This window comes from Schistocerca serialis, chromosome 2, assembly GCF_023864345.2.
Source record: "Schistocerca serialis cubense isolate TAMUIC-IGC-003099 chromosome 2, iqSchSeri2.2, whole genome shotgun sequence".
NCBI classification, from domain to species: domain Eukaryota; kingdom Metazoa; phylum Arthropoda; class Insecta; order Orthoptera; family Acrididae; genus Schistocerca; species Schistocerca serialis.
Window position 1 is genome coordinate 1087590359 of NC_064639.1, and position 18249 is coordinate 1087608607.

Here is an 18249-nt window from a genome sequence, read left to right on the forward strand (position 1 = left end):
TAGCGAATTGTTTGTTGTTACCACTTAGCCTAATGCATTTGGAAATTTTATTGTGTACCCTTTTTTTCTTTGCTTTCCTGTTCTCTTTCATTATTAAATTATTTTATCTTTTGACGAGTTTCACTTGCACGATCTTCTTCGCCTAATCTAGCGAAAGTTTGAGTTCTTGCCCTATCTTAAGACGAACAAATGTTTCAAATGGCTCTGAGCACTATGGGACTTAACATCTGAGGTCATCAGTCCCCTAGAACTGAGAACTACTTAAACCTAACTAACCTAAGGACATCACACACATCCAAGTCCGAGGCAGGATTCGAACCTGCGATCGTAGCAGTCTCGCGGTTCCGGACTGAAGCGCCTAGAACCGCACGGCCACTGCGGCCGGCTAAGACTAACACTCTGCTAACAGTTGTAAAAGTTTAATTTTGTATGCTACATTTCTTATGGAAAAGAACAAAAAGGTTTCTGTTTTGTCATTACGTGGCACTACTTTTGTATTCATCACCGCCCTCTCGTGGCCTAATTCGTCTTCCTGGTTATCGCGTTGTAGCTAGTCAGTTAATTTGCTTTCTTTGTTAGATACTGCCTTTATAGATCTGATGACCAAGATGTATATGGTGTGTGTTTCAGCTGTTTGATTTCGACGATATTTGCTGTGTATTTCTGGTTTGCAAACAATCTGAGGATGGGTTCTATCCGAAACGTATCAAATGAAGTCATTGGTTTATCAGCTAGTGGCTGCTTGTTTAGTGGCAGTACAGCAGCTGTGCAGTTCTGCTATTGTTTTGTCTGTACTGTGGTTTCCCACAGTCTAGAGATGTTATGGTAGATGATTATTTCCGTTCTTACGCAAATGGAATAGGTGTTCATCTTGGGTTCTTCTCGTTGGTGAAAGCAAAAGAAACATGTTCAGTGCATGGACATATATTAAACGTCACGTGGTCTGGACTCATGCTACAGGGCATAACTAGGGTGAGTCCTCTCATGCAGCACAAATTAGTCCCCACCACCATTCACCAGTGACTCAGACCAGTGAATTAACTCACCTGTAGCAGCCGCTGCCTCCGTTCCTTCTTCGCCGACCTCGATGAAAGCCTTGTGCAAGACCATGTCCACGTGTAGCGGCTCACTTCTGGTAATTCCAGTGAAGTTCGCCTTGAGCTCGCTGAACATGTCGGTCATACCAAGCTGAAAACCCATACGTGCAATATTACCTGTACAGCCATAACGAGGATGTACCCTGCAAATATCAATGGCTAACCTATTGTATGGGAGGAAAACTTCTTGTCTGATACTTAAAATATGGTAGAGTTATTTCATTTTCCGTCTCAATCTCCTTCCCGAATGCCAATTGTTGTAGTAACTTAAGATTATGTAATAAATGAAGTTCCTTATGGCTGATAATATGAAACATAAAATACTACATTTATTAGTGCAGTCAGCCTCAAAATCAGGCCAATAGTTTCAGTTTTAATCAGTTTTAAAGGTAGCGCAGCAGTGAAATTTAGAGACTAACACAGGAGCCATTGTCACGAAGAAAATAGACTCTCAGAGTTACATAGTGCCCATAGGACCAGTTCGAAAACATTTTTCCACAGAATCGGCATATCATTTGGCGCCACTCCTCTCCCTCCCCCCCCCCCCCTTTTCCCTCCTACACTTTCATTCATTCCAGTTTTCGCTACTAATTGTGATATGCATCGTATAAAGGGCGTTATTTTTACACCGGAAATTCCACAATCACATCTGCATTTTGCGACATTGCCGCATTATCATTTGTGCCTTCACGTTTCTATTTTCCCTCTGCATTTTCTATAAACTAAGAGCATCTTCTCGCTCAGTGACATCTGCACCTCCGGCTCTTCTGCTACCGCTACTTTTTCACCATTACGGGGGTTGGGTTCTTTGGGGAAGGAGACCAGACAGCGAGGTCATCGGTCTCATCGGATTAGGGAAGGACGGGGAAGGAAATCGGCCGTGCCCTTTCAAAGGAACCATCCCGGCATTTGCCTGGAGCGATTTAGGGAAATCACGGAAGACCTAAATCAGGATGGCCGGACGTGGGATTGAACCGTCGTCCTCCCGAATGCGAATCCAGTGTCTAACCACTGCGCCACCTCGCTCGGTTTCACCATTACGTGCCATCCCCATATTTATTATATGGTCTCCTCTTTGTAACCGTTCTTTTGCCCTGCTCTCACTCCTCATCTGCATTCACTGACATTTTATTACAAGAAGTAATTTTGTTCTCACTATACTCAGCAATACATGACATATCAACACTGTATCCCAAACATACCATACACTAATACCTTACCAAAACTTTTGAACGACGACAAACAACCCAGTAGTAAAAATGAGACATAGGAAAGATGCAAAAAAGTGCTGAAAGAGAGCAACACAGGTTTAGTTAAATGTGTCAGCTACTTAAATTAAAGTTATTCAATTTTGTTTTATCTATCGAGGATACGACTCTAAATTAGTTTCTTCTCGTTCAAAAGCCAGCGGTTGCTAGATCGACGGCAGCGTATTTGTTTGACGAATGCTCTATCCTGCTGCGTGAGATTTTGGACAAAAATGCATATTCCGACTACCCATCAGAGTATCTCAAATTAGCGACTCCTGTGCAGGGTAGCCATTTTAAGTAAGACACCGACTCGATTTAACAAAACTTTCGGTTATTTTTGTGGCGTGTTGTGAGTGGAATGACTGAGGGACAGATCGCTACCCATGAGCTTCAGATATACGAGGGCCGTTCAGAAAGTAACCTCCGGTTGATTTAAAAAAATACACCAAGTTAAATAAAAATATTTTAATATATACATCTTACAACTACATCTTTGCACTATTTTTCTACATAGTCTCCATAGCGATTGAGGCACTTATCGTATCTCTTCACAAGCTTTGAAATTCCTTCTGCATAAAAATCACCCGCTTGTGCCTGGAGCCAGCCTGTGACCGCATCTTTGAGCTCTTCGTCGTCATCAAACCGCTGTGACCCGAGCCATTTCTTCAAATGCATGAAGAGGTGATAATCACTTGGCGCCAGGTCTGGGCTGTAAGGTGGATGGTTGATAACGTCCCACTTGAAGGACTCAAGAAGGGCCGTTGTTCTGCGAGCAGAGTGAGGACGGGCGTTATCGTGCAAAAAACCGATACCGGAAGTCAACATACCACGGCGTTTATTCTGTATAGCCCGTCGTAACTTTTTTGTTGTTTCACAGTACACGTCTTGATTAATGGTCGTACCACGTTCCATGAATTCAACCAACAACACCCCTTTGGCATCCCAAAACACCGTTGCCATCAGTTTTCTGGCAGAAAAATCTTGCGAGGCTTTTCTTGGTTTGGTAGGCGAATTTGAATGTGCCCACATCTTTGATTGTTCTTTTGTCTCAGGATTCACATACTTAATCCAGGTTTCGTCACCGGTCACGATTCTGTTTAACAATGGTTCTCCTTCGTCCTCATAACGTGACAAAGTCTAATGCAGAGGCCATTCTTTGAGTTTTGTGGTGATCAGTAAGAATTTTGGGCACCCATCGTGCACAGAACTTACGGTAACCCAATCTTGCTGTCACTATCTCGTACAAGAGAGTCTTAGAAATCTGTGGAAAACCATTAGACAACTCCGACATTGAGAAACGTCGATTATCACGAACTTTTGCGTCAACTGTCTGAACGAGTTCGTCAGTCACCAATGATGGTCTACCACTCCTCTCTTCATCATGAACGTTTTCTCGTCCACTTTTAAATAAACGTACCCATTCACGGACAACTCCTTCACTCATAACTCTTGGTCCGTACACGGAACAAAGCTCACGATGAATAGCTGCTGCAGAATATCCTTTGGCTGTAAAAAACCTTATGACAGCACGCACTTCACATTTGGCGGGGTTTTCTATTGCAGCACACATTTCAAACTGCCACAAAAACTAAACTAGCGCAGGTACGACGTTCACTCTACCACGGCTTGATGCCGACTGACCTGTTGAGTGCGTGAATGCACAGATGGCGTCGCTACTCCCCCCACAACCCGCACTGTGACCAATCGGAGGTTACTTTCTGAACCGCCCTCGTATAATTGAATTTGTTGTGCAATGGATTGCATAATGAACAAAGGCATGCCCTCATAAGTGACTTCTGGGTGTCAAGTCTTACAAAATCATTAATGATTAATAAATGGGGTACGTTATCTATCTACTGGGTTGACAATATTGGTCAAGCTTCATTGTGTACGACTTTGTACTCAACGATAAGGAGAGACCGACTACAGAGTGCCTTTGTTCTTTTTTTCCTTTATTGAATTTCGATTCCCCTCGAAGAGGGCGGGCTGGCAGCAGCTTAGTATGCTCCTCTACAGCCTACAGAATTTGTAAGACATAAGATAAGAGACGGTGACGGTGACGTAAATTGTAAAACGGCGGAAAATTGTGGAAAATTAAAACAATAAAACAAAACAAAGGGGAGGGGCGATGCTAATAAAATACACAGGAATCTGACAGGTAAAATGTTGGACAGACAATTAAAAAAAAACTGAGACAGTCTGGTTGTTCGCAAGAGATATAAAAACCACACTCAGTGACAGCATGATGTCTGTTCGCAACACTTTGGAAAAGATGCACAGCACTTAACAAGACTGGAAACACTGCACTAAAAAGTCGTCACGAAGATGACACAACACAGCAAAGGGCAGATGGGGGGGGGGGGGGATCTGGACAGATGAGGGGGAAAAATGAAGGAGGAGAGGAAAAACGAAAAGGGGGGGGGGGATCGACTAAGGGAGAGGACTCATAATGGGGGGGGGGGGGGGAGCCAGATCAGACGCGAGAGGGAATGGGGAAAGGCAGAGGAGGGAAACGCAAAAGGACTTGGGGGAGAGAAGGGAGGCAGAGAGAGGGTAGGTGAGGAAAAAACAGGATGGAAGGGGCGGGGGAGAGGGAGCCCAGGAAAAGGACAGAGGATATGTCATGTACTGCTGAGTATAGTGAGGACAAAATTACTTCTTGTAATAAAATGTCAGTGAATGCAGACGAGGAGTCAGAACAGGGCAAAAGGACAGTTACAAAGAGGAGACTATATAAGAAATATGAGGATGGCACGTAATGGTGAAAAAATAGCGGTAGCACAAGAGCAGGAGGTGTAGATGGCACTGAGCGAGAAGATGCTCTTAGTTTATAGAGATTGCAGAGGGAAAATAGAAACGTGAAGGCACAAATGATAATGCGGCAATGTCACAAAATGCAGACATGATTGTGGAATTTCCGATGTAAAAATAACACCAGCCCAAATTTTACCACTTCTACTGATCCTCAGTTGAACCAGCCCAGCTCAGCATAGGGAAAACCTTTTGAAGAGAAGGATCAGATTGATTTATTACTTGAGGTTATAGTAAAAACGATTGACGAAACATAAGAAATGTTGAGTAAACAGGAAGAAAGTTTGCTTCAACTTGGGCCCCAACTTGAACACATCTGGATAATGCAGCAACAGATTAGATGTGTAGAATGTCGGCAAGTGGTGCAAGTGGATCGTGTTGAGAGCGTGAAAAAACGATTAAATATGGAAGAGGAGTGACTTCAGATACCGAAAGATACTGAGAAGATATTGATGATACCGAAACATGGGAAATTTGAGAGGCAATGAAACAACTGAAGAGCAGCAAGTGAGAGATGCACGTGAAGGTTGCAAGAGTACCATGTCCAGTACCAGCAGCGGAAACCGAGGAAGTACAATTGCTCCTCGCATTTAAACAGCGACAAGAAGGTTTACATCAATGACAGTGTCAAAGGAGCGAGATTATGACTAACGATATCAGAGATTTGAAGGCAAAAGTCACAAAGGTGTTACACTGGCGAGAAGGCGCCAATGGTGCACCACATACTTGTGTGTCGTCCACATAAAGCAATGCGTATGGAATTGGATGTGTTGGTCCAGGAATCAGCTGTGGACAGGAAGCCTCACGCTAGCACGAGGAAGAAGAATACTCTACAATCAACAGTCAAACAAGACCACAAGAAGGTGAATCTTTTGACTACAAGAACTTCCTTTCGGTGTGAAAATTTCCTGCTCTTAGGAATGATGGAAACCAGTACACTTGAAGTCTTGGACTGATCAATTGCGTGTGGATATCTCGAGGGCGGAACAGCGATGTGTATGCGACGAGTAGCATTATAGTGTACATCGTATAGGAAATTTACGGACCCATACTTAGCTATTTGTTTGTCTAGTGCAGTGCCAGATTTCACGGGATATAATGATAAGCCGGAATCTAGACGAGTCTAAGTCCAATGAAGCTTTTCGAGGCAATGTTAAGGAAAAAAAAACTGTCGCCACATCTTTCACCTCTGCAGAGGTTATACTGTCGTGCTATAAGAAGCAAACTGTTTCTTTTTGGGCGTTGTAAGGAGGATGCTGAAGCTATCAAAGGTTTGTTGTGAGAGCTGAAGTGTGGCCAAGATGAGAAAACTGTGTCACAATGATTCTGATCGTAAGGTGACGGGCGCTTCCGACCGTAATAGCACAACAGAAGTAGCGCGTACAACGAACGATGCAACAATGGTCATTGGTTTGGCTCGCATTGAGTGGACATTATGGATCTAGACCTTAGGCTGAGATCATTGAAATTCGCTCTCCTGATCAGTAAGGCAGACACAATACGGAGAATTAATCACCACTATGGCGGGAGTCTGACACGGGAATGGAGATGCAAGAGCCCATGAAAGACCTCAGAACCAGTGACAGAATATGACAAGGTAAGGAAATTACTTTTAAAAAAGAATGGGAGCGCCTTACTCAAAACTTGCTTCCAGTAATCACCACATTATAGGTGTTTCATCAATGTGGAGACGTTGTCAGCACCTTGCTTGTACGGACTGACAGGAAAGAAGATGAGCTGAGCTTGGGATATGGAAGCCGAATGCTAACTTGTCACTAAAGCATGCACTCGTGATTGCCTCTATTTTAGTAGATTCTGATTTATTATGTGAATTGTGCATGACCACAAATAGCACCAAAACCGGTCTAGGCATGATTTTTTTTTCAAGATGTCGAAGAAGACAGATAATAATGAAAACTGTCGCTTTAGTAGCAGAGTGCTATCAAAATAGAAGAAGAACTACTCCATTACTGAGTTGGAGTACCCTGCCATCGTGTTAGGCTTCCAGAGTTTCTGTACTTCTTATCTGGTGGCAAAACGGAAATTTACACTGACCATGAGGCATTACTGTTCTTACCAAAGGCAAAACTCGTACATGGATGCCTCATCTGGTGGTTATTACATCTCCAAGAATTCGACTTCACAATCACACATTTGCCAGGCACTGTTAATATTGTAGTGGACACACTATCATGCTTGCCTACTAATCTTGTTGAGAGGATGGAAGAAGATCTCTAAGAAAACCATTTCGTACTATACTACCTCTAAAACATTGTGCTTGAAAATTAAGTATCTACCTGTTTCAAAGAAACAGCAAGAGAATAGGACAAAAACCCCCGCCTTTCTGGATTTGGAAAACAAATGTAGAGATAAAGAGCAAATTGCAGTTTGGCAGGAAAAGAGGCTATGTTTCGTCACAGATATTTGGACGAGTCACTAGTTGTTGTGTACAACAGATGGGTTGGTGAACAAACTTAAATGGTGCATGCACCTAAGCTGTGCTCACTTCGTGCTGAAGAAGTTTTCCTTGAAGTTGCAGGCGACCTGTCATTTCAATAATATTTAGCAAAGGAGTCACAAAGTGTTGTTCATCTGCAAAGCCTGTCGAAAGCCAAAGCCCTGCACCACATCAAACCAGGCACCTTTTTTTCTCATAGTACCTGTGAAATTATGCCACTTGAGGCAACTGTTTTCATGGACTCCCTTTTGAGAGTGACGCATGGTTTCTGTTATAGCCCGGTGGCTGTTGAGTTAAATTCTGCAACTTTGGCTCCGCTGTGAAAGGCCACTGCTAGGACTGTGGCAGAAGCATTTTAGGAGAAGTTTTTTTAAAAAAGACTGTGTGGATAAGATGATTCCTGATCATGAACTGCAGGTTTGGTCATGCTGATAGGGCGATGTTGAAATGGCACACGATAAAAAACCAGTCTTCATTTTGACCTGTTGTCCATATGTCCATATGTCCATATAAACATGGCTAGACACTAGCCGAAACATAAATTTTTCTAATAAAACCTGATTGTTGCAATCATTTGAGAGTCAGATCACAGTCGTTGAGTGCACCCACATTCCTAATGGAAGGTAACTTGGTATTCAGACCTTGTGGCGAGGATTAGGCTTGCTAGGCAGCCTGTATAGATTACACTGTGCCAAACTGCATCTGTCTTGGAATCGACGGTCTTTACACCATAAGGATGTGATACCTCTCGCCCTCCTTCACATTAAACAGGCCCCAGGAAACAAGAAGGAATGTACTGAGCTGATGGCAACCATAAGACATTACAAAGCGGGTCAGAAGATTTCAGTAAGATCGCAGAGATTATCAAATAAGCGAAATGTGTTGTGCCACAAGTTCTTCTCCTTGTTCATTGGGGTACTACAGATTCGAAGGGTTGTGTGTGTGAACATAGCCAGAGTGGAAACAAGCAAATGAAGGAAGTCATACGGGGTGCATCACATCAGTAATGAAAAACCTTTTATCGAGTAAAGCATCTAAGATGGTGGGACAACAAAAAATTAAATTTTGAAATGGGTTATATTTGTCTCTGGAGTATAGAATTTATTTCTCTTTCCGGAAGAGTTTGTTTGGTAATCAGTTTGTGATTGGATCTGTAATAAGTTATTATATCACTGAGGGACAGACTTTCACTGCATTTCCCGTTCTGTGCAAAGTGTGTTTTCTGGTAAGCTTTTGCTTTCTGTTTAGGACAAGTGACATGGGAAGACGTTTTAGTGAAGAGTACATTTCCCTTTGATATTGCTAAGGCTGGTAAACAAGGAAAGGAGGGTGGACAATGTAATATATGTTTATTTGTGACAGTTTTAATCCCAAGTGGATATTTTGTGACAGACTTGACGAGAGAGGTGAAGGTCTTCCGTGATTTTTCATGTTTTGTGGAAGTAGTCAGGTGGAACTTGGAATTTGTTTCAGTCAAACCATTGTGAATGTGGTGAAGTTTTCTCTCAATATTGTATAGGATTCTCGATTTTTCTTGTTTTGTAATGTTCTTACGTGGAGGTAAGAGTTGTTACATCATCATCATTCAGGAAATAGAGAGGTTGTATTATGTTAATGTCCATGTTGGATGCATGTTTGGACCGCAGGTTGCATTACTGTCCATGTTTGATGCGCATTGTCACCGTATCATTGGATGGATTAGGGGAGGATTTTGAGATACATTGATGTTCACAGTGGATGCACATTTGGACCCTAGACTATGGAAAAATGGCTTAGGAGCACTGAATAAGTGACAATGTTTGAGGCCGTACGGTTCTAGGCGCTTCAGTCTGGAACCGCGTGACCGCTACGGTCGCAGTTTCGAATCCTGCCTCGGGCATGGATGTGTGTGATGTCATTAGGTTAGTTAGGTTCAAGTAGTTCTAAGTTCTAGGGGACTGATGACCTCAGATGTTAAGTCCCACAGTGCTCAAAGCCATTTTTTTGACCATGTTTGATATTTGCGAGCTATGTTCTTGCCATGCAGGAATGTGAAAGGATAGCCGCAAAGCAGATAATTTGGAAATCAATAAATGGTCTATAGCTACAACATAATGGAAATGAAGCGGTGATTTGTGTCCAACTAGTCTTCGTGTTTTTCTCTCTAAGTAGCTTTATTTGGACAGCCACCAAGCCAAAAAGTAACAAAACCATTGAAGGTCCAATCTCGTAAGTGGAAGAATAACATTGAAGAGTACATGGATTATAGTACAAATAGTCTATGAAAGGAAATACCGCAAAACAAAAGAAAGTAACTATGAAAGGGTTAAAAGTAAGAATAAATGTCTGAGGAATACCATATGAGTATCTAAGTAACATGTTAATGTAAGGATTTTCTTTAGACGTTTTTGTTTGTGGCCACTATATGTGAATCTAGGCTACTAAATATGTTGCGTTTTTGCAGATAGATTTTTTTACCAATCATTTAATTTTCCAATATTGTTCTACATTGCTCTGGTATAATGACACTGTCAAACACAATACAAAATGCCGAAGGGGAGAAATAAGGACGATCGAAAGAGGAAAGGGAAATGGACTTATCAAGCAATAACTGGATAGAAGCATTTGAGGAAAAGTGGCAGAGAATGAGAATCTAGAAAGGAAAATGGAAGCAGTGAGTCGAGAGGAATCAATTCTTCCGATTTCAGAAATGTATGGATGTAGTCTGCGTTGTGGTTCTCTTTTGTTTTTGTAGCAGTTGAGTATCATATTGCTTAAATTCATATATATGAAAACATGTTGTTATCAGGGATGAAGTATGGAGAAAGTAGTTTGGTAACAGATTGATTAATCATGTAACATGATTTCTCTTTCAAAAAAATGTTCAAATATGTGTGAAATCTTATGGGACTAAACTGCTAAGGTCATGAGTCCCTAAGCTTACACACTATCTAACTTAAATTATGCTAAGGACAAACATATACACCCGTGCCCGAGGGAGGACTCGAACCTCCGCCGGGACCAGCTGCACAGTCCATGACTGCAGCGCCTTAGACCGTTTTTTTTTTTCTTTTTTTATAATGAACCGCTGCCGGAGCAGGACGACGGGTAGGGCAGGGGTCGACACCCGAAGCCTGGCCAACCCGCCGCCACGCCCAAGCAACGTGTTCGAGTTCGAGGATCGAAGGATCAGGAAGAGGATGGAGTGGGTTTGTCGATGTTGTTCTTTTTATTTATTTATTTCTTTAATTTTTATAACATTTTTTTTTGTATTATAGATTTATTTTTGTTTCATTACAAAGAAAGATCCTACAACTGCCGTAGCCGAGCGTCCGAGTCGTCTTCTCGTCTGTTGGGAGGGGTTCCCCCCTATTCCGTCCGTAGAGGATCAATATGCTCCAGGATTCTTCTTCATTTTCAGCGTCTCATACCCGGAACGCCCCAGTGAGCAGGAGGATCCGCAAATAATGAACCTAAATAATTTGCGAAACGAGTTCTGTACTTCGGGTGGCGGCTGAAAGCTGCATGTGTCGTCATCAATAGGGACCAAAAGTCGAGTGTGCCTTTGGGAGCATCGCAAAATATGTAGTAAACGGCCATGCCCTTTAGCCAGTTAACGGCGTTCGTTCTGGTTGATGGAAAGTATACGACGTCGGGGCGCAATACGTCATCAGGGGAGATAGACTCCGGCAATCGCCGCAAGAGTAATGCCAGCATGCGCTGCGTCAGTAGCCAGCACTCGCTGGTCGCGGCACACGTCAGACGGTGTGCATCCGAGTCAGCGACTGAGCATGTCGGACACAAGGGGTCGTCCGTCAGATGTATGGAATGTAACCTCTGACGAGTAGCGAACTTCCCATTCACAACTACGTACCACAATGAACGCACCGTCGTAGGTAGAAAAGGCGTGTGTACCGCTCGCCACACCGTGTTCCAGGCAACTTCAGGGTGTCTGTGGGTGACCTTATTTACAGGTAGCCGCTGCTGATAGAGGCGATAATAGTCTTTTGTGCTGGGCTTCCGTGTCGTCGGTTCTGAACGTAAGTAGCTGAAGTCAATAAATAAGTCTCTGATGTGGGTGAGTGCCGGTGAAATGTGTCCTACAGAAACCGGGGGATGCAGAGAGTGTGGTGCCACTTCCGCTATCAGGGTGCCCGTCAGAGTGGCGTGGGCAGAGGTCCACGTGCGACGCATAGTGTTGAGATAAAGCGATCGCGCACGGTTATATACGTGAATTAAACCGATACCTCCCGCCCGCTGCGGCAGTGTCAGGGTGGCGTATCGGACTTTAAAAACCAGACCGGTGCTTACGAAATGTCCATATGCTGCTTGAAATCTGTCGGCCATCGTAGCTGTCAAGGGAAGGATATGCGCAAAATAGTTCAGTTTTGAGACAAGATAGGTGTTGACGTAACGTGTTCTGAGGAGCATATCCAAGCGACGCAGTTTGTTGTCCTGCAGCAGAGCACGTGTCTGGTGTAGGAGCCGGCGGTACGTAGCCGCCGCCGTGCGGCGGACATTGCTATAGAATTGCACTCCTAAACACTTGAGTACGGGCACCTTGTCAAAGGGCACCGCCGTTGTGTGGGAAATCCCCCCTCCGACATCCATGTATTTTGTCTTCTTCACGTTGATGACGCTCCCAGCGACCGCCCCGTACTGGCGTAGCCACTGTAGCGCCATATGCATTTCATCCTCTGATCTGGCCAGGAACACCACGTCATCGGCGAATGCACCACAACAAAAGGTCACGTCCCGCAAGGAGATACCCGTTAATCGCTGCCGTAGACCATGTAAAGCTGGTTCAAGTGCTGCAGCAAATAATATTCCCGACAGGGGGCACCCTTGTCGCACTGACCGTCCAACAACAATGTGACCAGACTGATAACCGTTGACCATCATGCGGGAGCGCGCTCCGTGGACCAGTCGAAGGACCACCTGTGCAGACTCCGGAGAGAGGCCCATGCGATGCAAAACTGCGCGTAAGAAGCCGTGATCGACGCGGTCGAATGCGTGGTCAAAATCTACGGCGACAAGGGCGCCTCGTATTTTGCAGGCCGCCGTCAAAGCAATTACGTCGCGGTATGCTCCTAACGCCGTATGAATGTTGCTGACACCACCTAAACATGTCTGATCGGTGTGGATGGCTTTCCCGATAGCGGTGTGGAGACGCGCGCGGAGGATACGGGCGAAGATCTTGTAGTCGGTGTTGAGGAGTGTGAGTGGGCGAAAATCCTGCCACCTACAACCACCATTCGGTTTCGGAACTGGGATCAAGATGCCTTCTGTGAATTCTGTGGGGACAGTGAAATCAGGGCGGATCAGGTCTTGAAACATTTGGAGCCACTTGTCACCCATAAGGTGGTAAAATGTGCGGTAGAATTCCAGGGGTAAACCGTCCGGTCCAGGCGACTTGTTCGGTGCTCCGCGTGCCAAGGCCGATGTCAGCTCGTCGGGTGTAATGGGCAACAGCAGACTATCATCGGGTGCCACGTCCCGAGGGGTGGGAAAATCGTGCAACAGCCCGTCATAATCACGTACATTTCGCGGATCTTCCATGTACAAGGTCCCATAGTGTCTGGCGAACGTGTGCGCGATGTCCGTTTGTGTCACTGCGCGCCCGCCGTCCTCCGTGTTTACCGCTGTAATGAGCTGACGTTTGCGGTGGCGCCTCTCGCGCACAATGTGATACACTGACGCTGTTTCGTTGGGGATACAGTCTTGCACTCGCGCACGGATGCGGACACCGTCTAGCTGCTCTGTCCTGATGCGAAGTAGACGAGCTTTGATGCGTTGTACGGACATCTGACGTTCGGGAGACGGCGGTTGCGTCGCCAGTTCACGTAACGCTGTATAGTAAAATTCCGATGTTGCCCGTTGCCAGTTCGATCTGTCACGCCCGTAGGCCATCAAGGTCTTTCGGAGGGCAGGTTTGACACATCCCAGCCACCACAGCAACGTGGAAGCATACATAGGCAGGCGCCTGATACATCGACGCCACGTGTCAGTGACTGCTCGCCGACACGCTTCCTCGCGAAGGAGGGAGACGTTTAGCGTCCACGGGCCCCTGCTGCGTCTTGTGAGTTGTCGGGGGCAAGGTGACAGTGCAGATGTACGCGAGATGGTCCGTGAAGGCCGTCGGCCAGAGTTCTGCATCACGGGTTGCTGTGCGGAGGGCACGCGAGACGTATATCCGGTCCAGACGACTGGCAGAATGGCTGGTAAAGTGCGTATATCCACTCTGGGTCCCATGATGCAAGAGCCATGTGTCGTGGAGCGCGAGGTCACGTATCAATGCTTGTGGAGCGGGGCATGGGACGTAATGCGGTATCTGGTCCTCGGGCCGCAGAACACTGTTAAAATCGCCGCCCACTATGTAATGGTCCATATTTCCTTTCAAAAGTGGGGCCAACTCCTCCGAATAGAAGACATGCCTGTCACCGCGGTGCGAATTACCGGAGGGAGCGTAGACGTTAATGAGGCGCACTGCGCCAAGTGTGAGTGCGATGCCTCGCCCGTTCGGCAAGTACGTCGCGTCCGTCGCGTCTATGCCATCTCGGAGAAGGATGGCCGTTCCTCCTGCGCCATCACCTACAGGTAGGCTGTACGTGGTGTAGCCATATAGGTCTAAACACAGCTCGGGACGGACCTCCTGGAGAAGGGCAATGTCCAAGTCTGCCGCTCTGATCATGTCGTGTAACATGCGGGTCTTGACAGTGGAGTGGACACCATTTACGTTGACTGTTCCCACACGGTATGACTGAGACATATCAAGTGGCGGAGGCAGTGTGCCGGTGCAACCCCACAGTGATTTCACACACCACACACCACACAGCCATCCACCTGCATGCTGTGCATTACTGTGCCGTAGAAGTCCCTGACTGGCAGAACCCTCCGGGCTCATTGTCAGCCATGGGCTCTGGTGGAGATATCGATGTTTGCTGTGCATCATCTGCCTCCATATCGTCTGCCCAATCACCAAGAGACGATTGTGATGTCATCGGGGGCTGGACACTTTCACAGGAGCCCACATTTTGGGAGTCGACGCAGTGCGCCTCGTTTTCTGGGCCACCAGATTTAGGAGAGTGTTCCTTGTCTTCAGGCACCTTCTGGTGAATGATGCCACTGGAGTCCGTTGCAATTGTGGGCGAGTCAACGAAGTCGATGTCTTCCGCCGGCTTCACATTCCTGTCCTGTTCGTCAGCTGACAATCGCCTCTTCTTGTGTCGCTTGGGTGATTTTTGCTTTCGGGTCCGAGACTCGACATCCACTGGAGGGCGGGGCTCGACACAGTCTCGGTCGCTAGGAACCCCTGTGTCTGATCCCGACAGTGACGGTGGCTGGGTGCCCACGACGCTGCGATGGGCGGAGGCTGTAGGAACCTCTGCACCGTTGGGCTGCGGCGTCGTCGACGGCGCTGACTCTCCAACTGAGCTGGCAGCGGCTTGAGGAGGTAGCAGGTTTTGATCATCCGTCACATCACGTCGTGCCACCTCCACATATGTTAGCGGGAGAGAGGTCATAATGGATCGTTGGGGAAGTTCATTGCGGGGCACCTGAACGAGGCGGCGCTGCAGACACTCAGTTCTAACATGGCCCTCCTGGCCGCAGCCCGAGCAGGTCCTCGGTTGTCCATCATATATAACAATTGCGCGGCAGCCACCAACGAAAACATACGATGGAACGTGCTTCGTAAGTTCTATGCGCACTTGTCGTACCCCGTTAAGGACAGGGTACGTTTCGAATGTGTTCCATTTCTCCTCTGTGTGGCTCAGAACTGTGCCGTATGGCCGCAGCGCATCAACGACTAGGTTGGCAGGGACTTCGAACGGTAGTTCAAAGATGCGCACGGTACGCACCCCCAGACCAGCATGGTCAACTCCTACCACGCTCACGTTACCGTCTGCGTGACAGAAGAGAAAGCCGTTTGCAGATCGTTGGAGTAATATGTCGCAGGCCGCTTCGTCAATCAGTGTGAGGTACACTGTGCTGGTTACAATAGACTGAGGAATTCCTATCAGTTCTTGTGGTTCGATGTGCATGATGTCTCGTAGAAACCGTTCAATTTCATGGGCCTTCGGTCTCGTGTACGATGCGTTGAACGTTAGTTTGATTGTAGCTTTTCGATATGAGAACGCCAAGTCGGGTCGGTACAGGTACTATACGGCAAGACAACGACGCGACCGCGCGCTAGCGGGTAAACAACAACACCTGCGGAGCACTGCCCGGCGCGCCGAGCCCGTCCGCACGGTAACACGGCTGAAAGCCGACTGTTCGGCTAATCCTGCGCGGCGTTTCTTTTTCATTGAATGATGAATGTGTGGTCGTAACAAACTTTTTTTGTGATCGTTGATGTAGATAATTGTATTAAAATTCTCCCTGTAAAGCGTATCAGGCCATCTGTCACATCACAAGTATAACTATTTTATTTTTGCCAGTATAAGGTATATACAGTATGTAGACAAATCACCAAAATTAGTGCCAAGAATATTAGTTTTTCTGTTTTTCTTTCAGAATTATATGTAAATAATAATTTTGGTAATCAAACGGTCATGTTGAATAGATAAGTTCTTATTCACGTTGAGGCGTAGCGCCGTATACCGATCCTGCCTTGGAGGTGGTTAAGTGGGAGATGTGTCTCTGAGCTGGATAGTGACAGATGGTGATGCGAGACTGGACGCGCACGTAGTTCATGTATCAGCCGATAGAGGACAATATTGGATAGGGGACTGATTTAGTTTCGATTGTGCCCACTAGAGTGCTCTAAAGTAATAGAATGTTTTTCGTAAATTGTTCTAGTATTTTCATAAAGTGTTATGTCTTTTTGTGTAAAATGCTATAAATATGTTTTAGCAGTATGAATGGTGCGTGAGTGTGGTTTAAGGTTAATATGAAGATAATTGTTTAACGGATTATGTAGTAGGATTTACTTTATGGTAAAGGGAAAGTTAATTCGGGTATAAATAACAATAGTAAATAACTTTATACAAAACTTCAGCATATTAGATAATTACGTCGGTAAAAAGTGGAGTCGTTGGTTTACTATTTTGCAATTGGTTATTGGTGAAAAGCGCGGACTGACGCGGGAGAATGTTGTTTTGCTATTGGCTGTTGAGCAAACTGACCAATGGTAAAGCAATATTCTTCGCGCGCCCTTCTCTGCTGGTAGAGAACACTGAGAGTATTCTAGAGAAGGTGGGAGCCTAGCCATGAAAGAGTTCGGACGTGTGTAGTAGTAGTTCCGGTGGAAACGATAAGGTGCCAGATCCAGCAGTGTTTCATACATCAAAAGTGTGGTAAAGAGACGGCACAATTATTCCGATGGGTGTGTAGAAATTTCGGAATTTTTAAGTGAATTTTGTGACGAGAAAAGACATATGTTCCGCGTGGTGTATTGAGCAGGTCAGTGGCTAAAAACTGTGAATGCATTTGGTAACGACAGACTTAATATTTGGCGAGCATTCTCAATCAAAAGCAATCAGTATTTTTGTAGCTATTTCGTTTTCGGCAAATGAAACACCATAAACTTGTTAACGTGAGTGAAAGGGATTGTGAGTGACTGTGTTAAGACTAGCACGGGCTTGGCAGTGATACTTGTTCACCTAAGTTTCAGAATATATTAATTGAGGACAAAATTTCCAACCTTTCATTTGTGTGAAAACTTTCTCCCGAAACGTAGATTAGTGACTTTAATTGCAGCCTGGTTCACGTCGAAGTACAGTAGGTTTCACTCGGCTTTCCTACTGATGATCTGCTGAGACAATGTTCACAGGTAGGTGCAGGTCCGTCGTAAAGGGACGGAAAGAACCGCGCCGCCGCAACGTTTCATACACTGTTTGTTCGTTAGAGAGATTCCTGACTGTTCGATGTATAAAAATAAACAATGTTAGTTTTTGCAATGAAAAGTTATATGCAGATGCATGGATACCAAGTGATACACGTATGGACAAGGACTGGAAGTGGGGCCCTGTGTGACAGACGTGGACACGAGGCAAGGGGGAGTGGAGCATCGACAACTGACAGCAGGTGGGATACACCACCACTGCAAGACTCCCCACCACAAGTGGGTCAGGGGCTGCCTCTGGCTATCCTCGGAGAGGGAAACCAGCCACACTAAGAAATGGCGACTGGGCACTCTCACTTTCCACGAAGGAAATAAGCCCCCAGACAGCTTGCCATATAGAAGAGGAGACTTAAAGGAGCAACAGTCCTTCATTGACGAATTCCTCAGTAGGCCGTGCATGCGGCAAGCGGTTCACCTCAGCCAGCAAGGTAATATCACGGATGCACTTGTCTCTCAGGGGGTGCTTGGTGAGCCATGGGTGCAGCGACTGCAGCTCTTTCAGTGGCTCTGAGGCATGTGCCACAGACAAAGTCATGTCTGCTAAATCTTCGCAACAACAGAGAGCAGTCACGTTAACCTATCTTGTCGCAAGTAAATCCAAAATGGATGTCCGCCACTCGGGTATCACAGGCGCCTCTCTCTCCCACATATGCCTCTCTACAACATTTTAAGCGCAATAGAGTATCATAATGGCAATTTCTCTTATTGAGATTAACGAGCCCTTGTAAGGCTACTACACCTGGTACAGTTGTACCGAACATCATGTTTTCTCTTCTTGAGAATCAAAGCCCTTGTACACACTACTATATC

The 18249-nt window shown here is 45.7% G+C and overlaps 1 protein-coding gene across 1 annotated transcript in view; it reads right to left on the reverse strand.

Moving 5' to 3' along the window:
- LOC126456637 (serpin B3-like) overlaps positions 1-18249 on the reverse strand; it is a gene marked incomplete at its 5' end in the record, with an annotated part of 75991 nt that overhangs the window by 14056 nt on the left and 43686 nt on the right. Inside the window, one exon of the mRNA XM_050092380.1 lies at positions 1047-1188. Coding sequence (XP_049948337.1) covers positions 1047-1188 — 142 coding nt within the window. The remainder of the gene's footprint in view (positions 1-1046; positions 1189-18249) is intronic.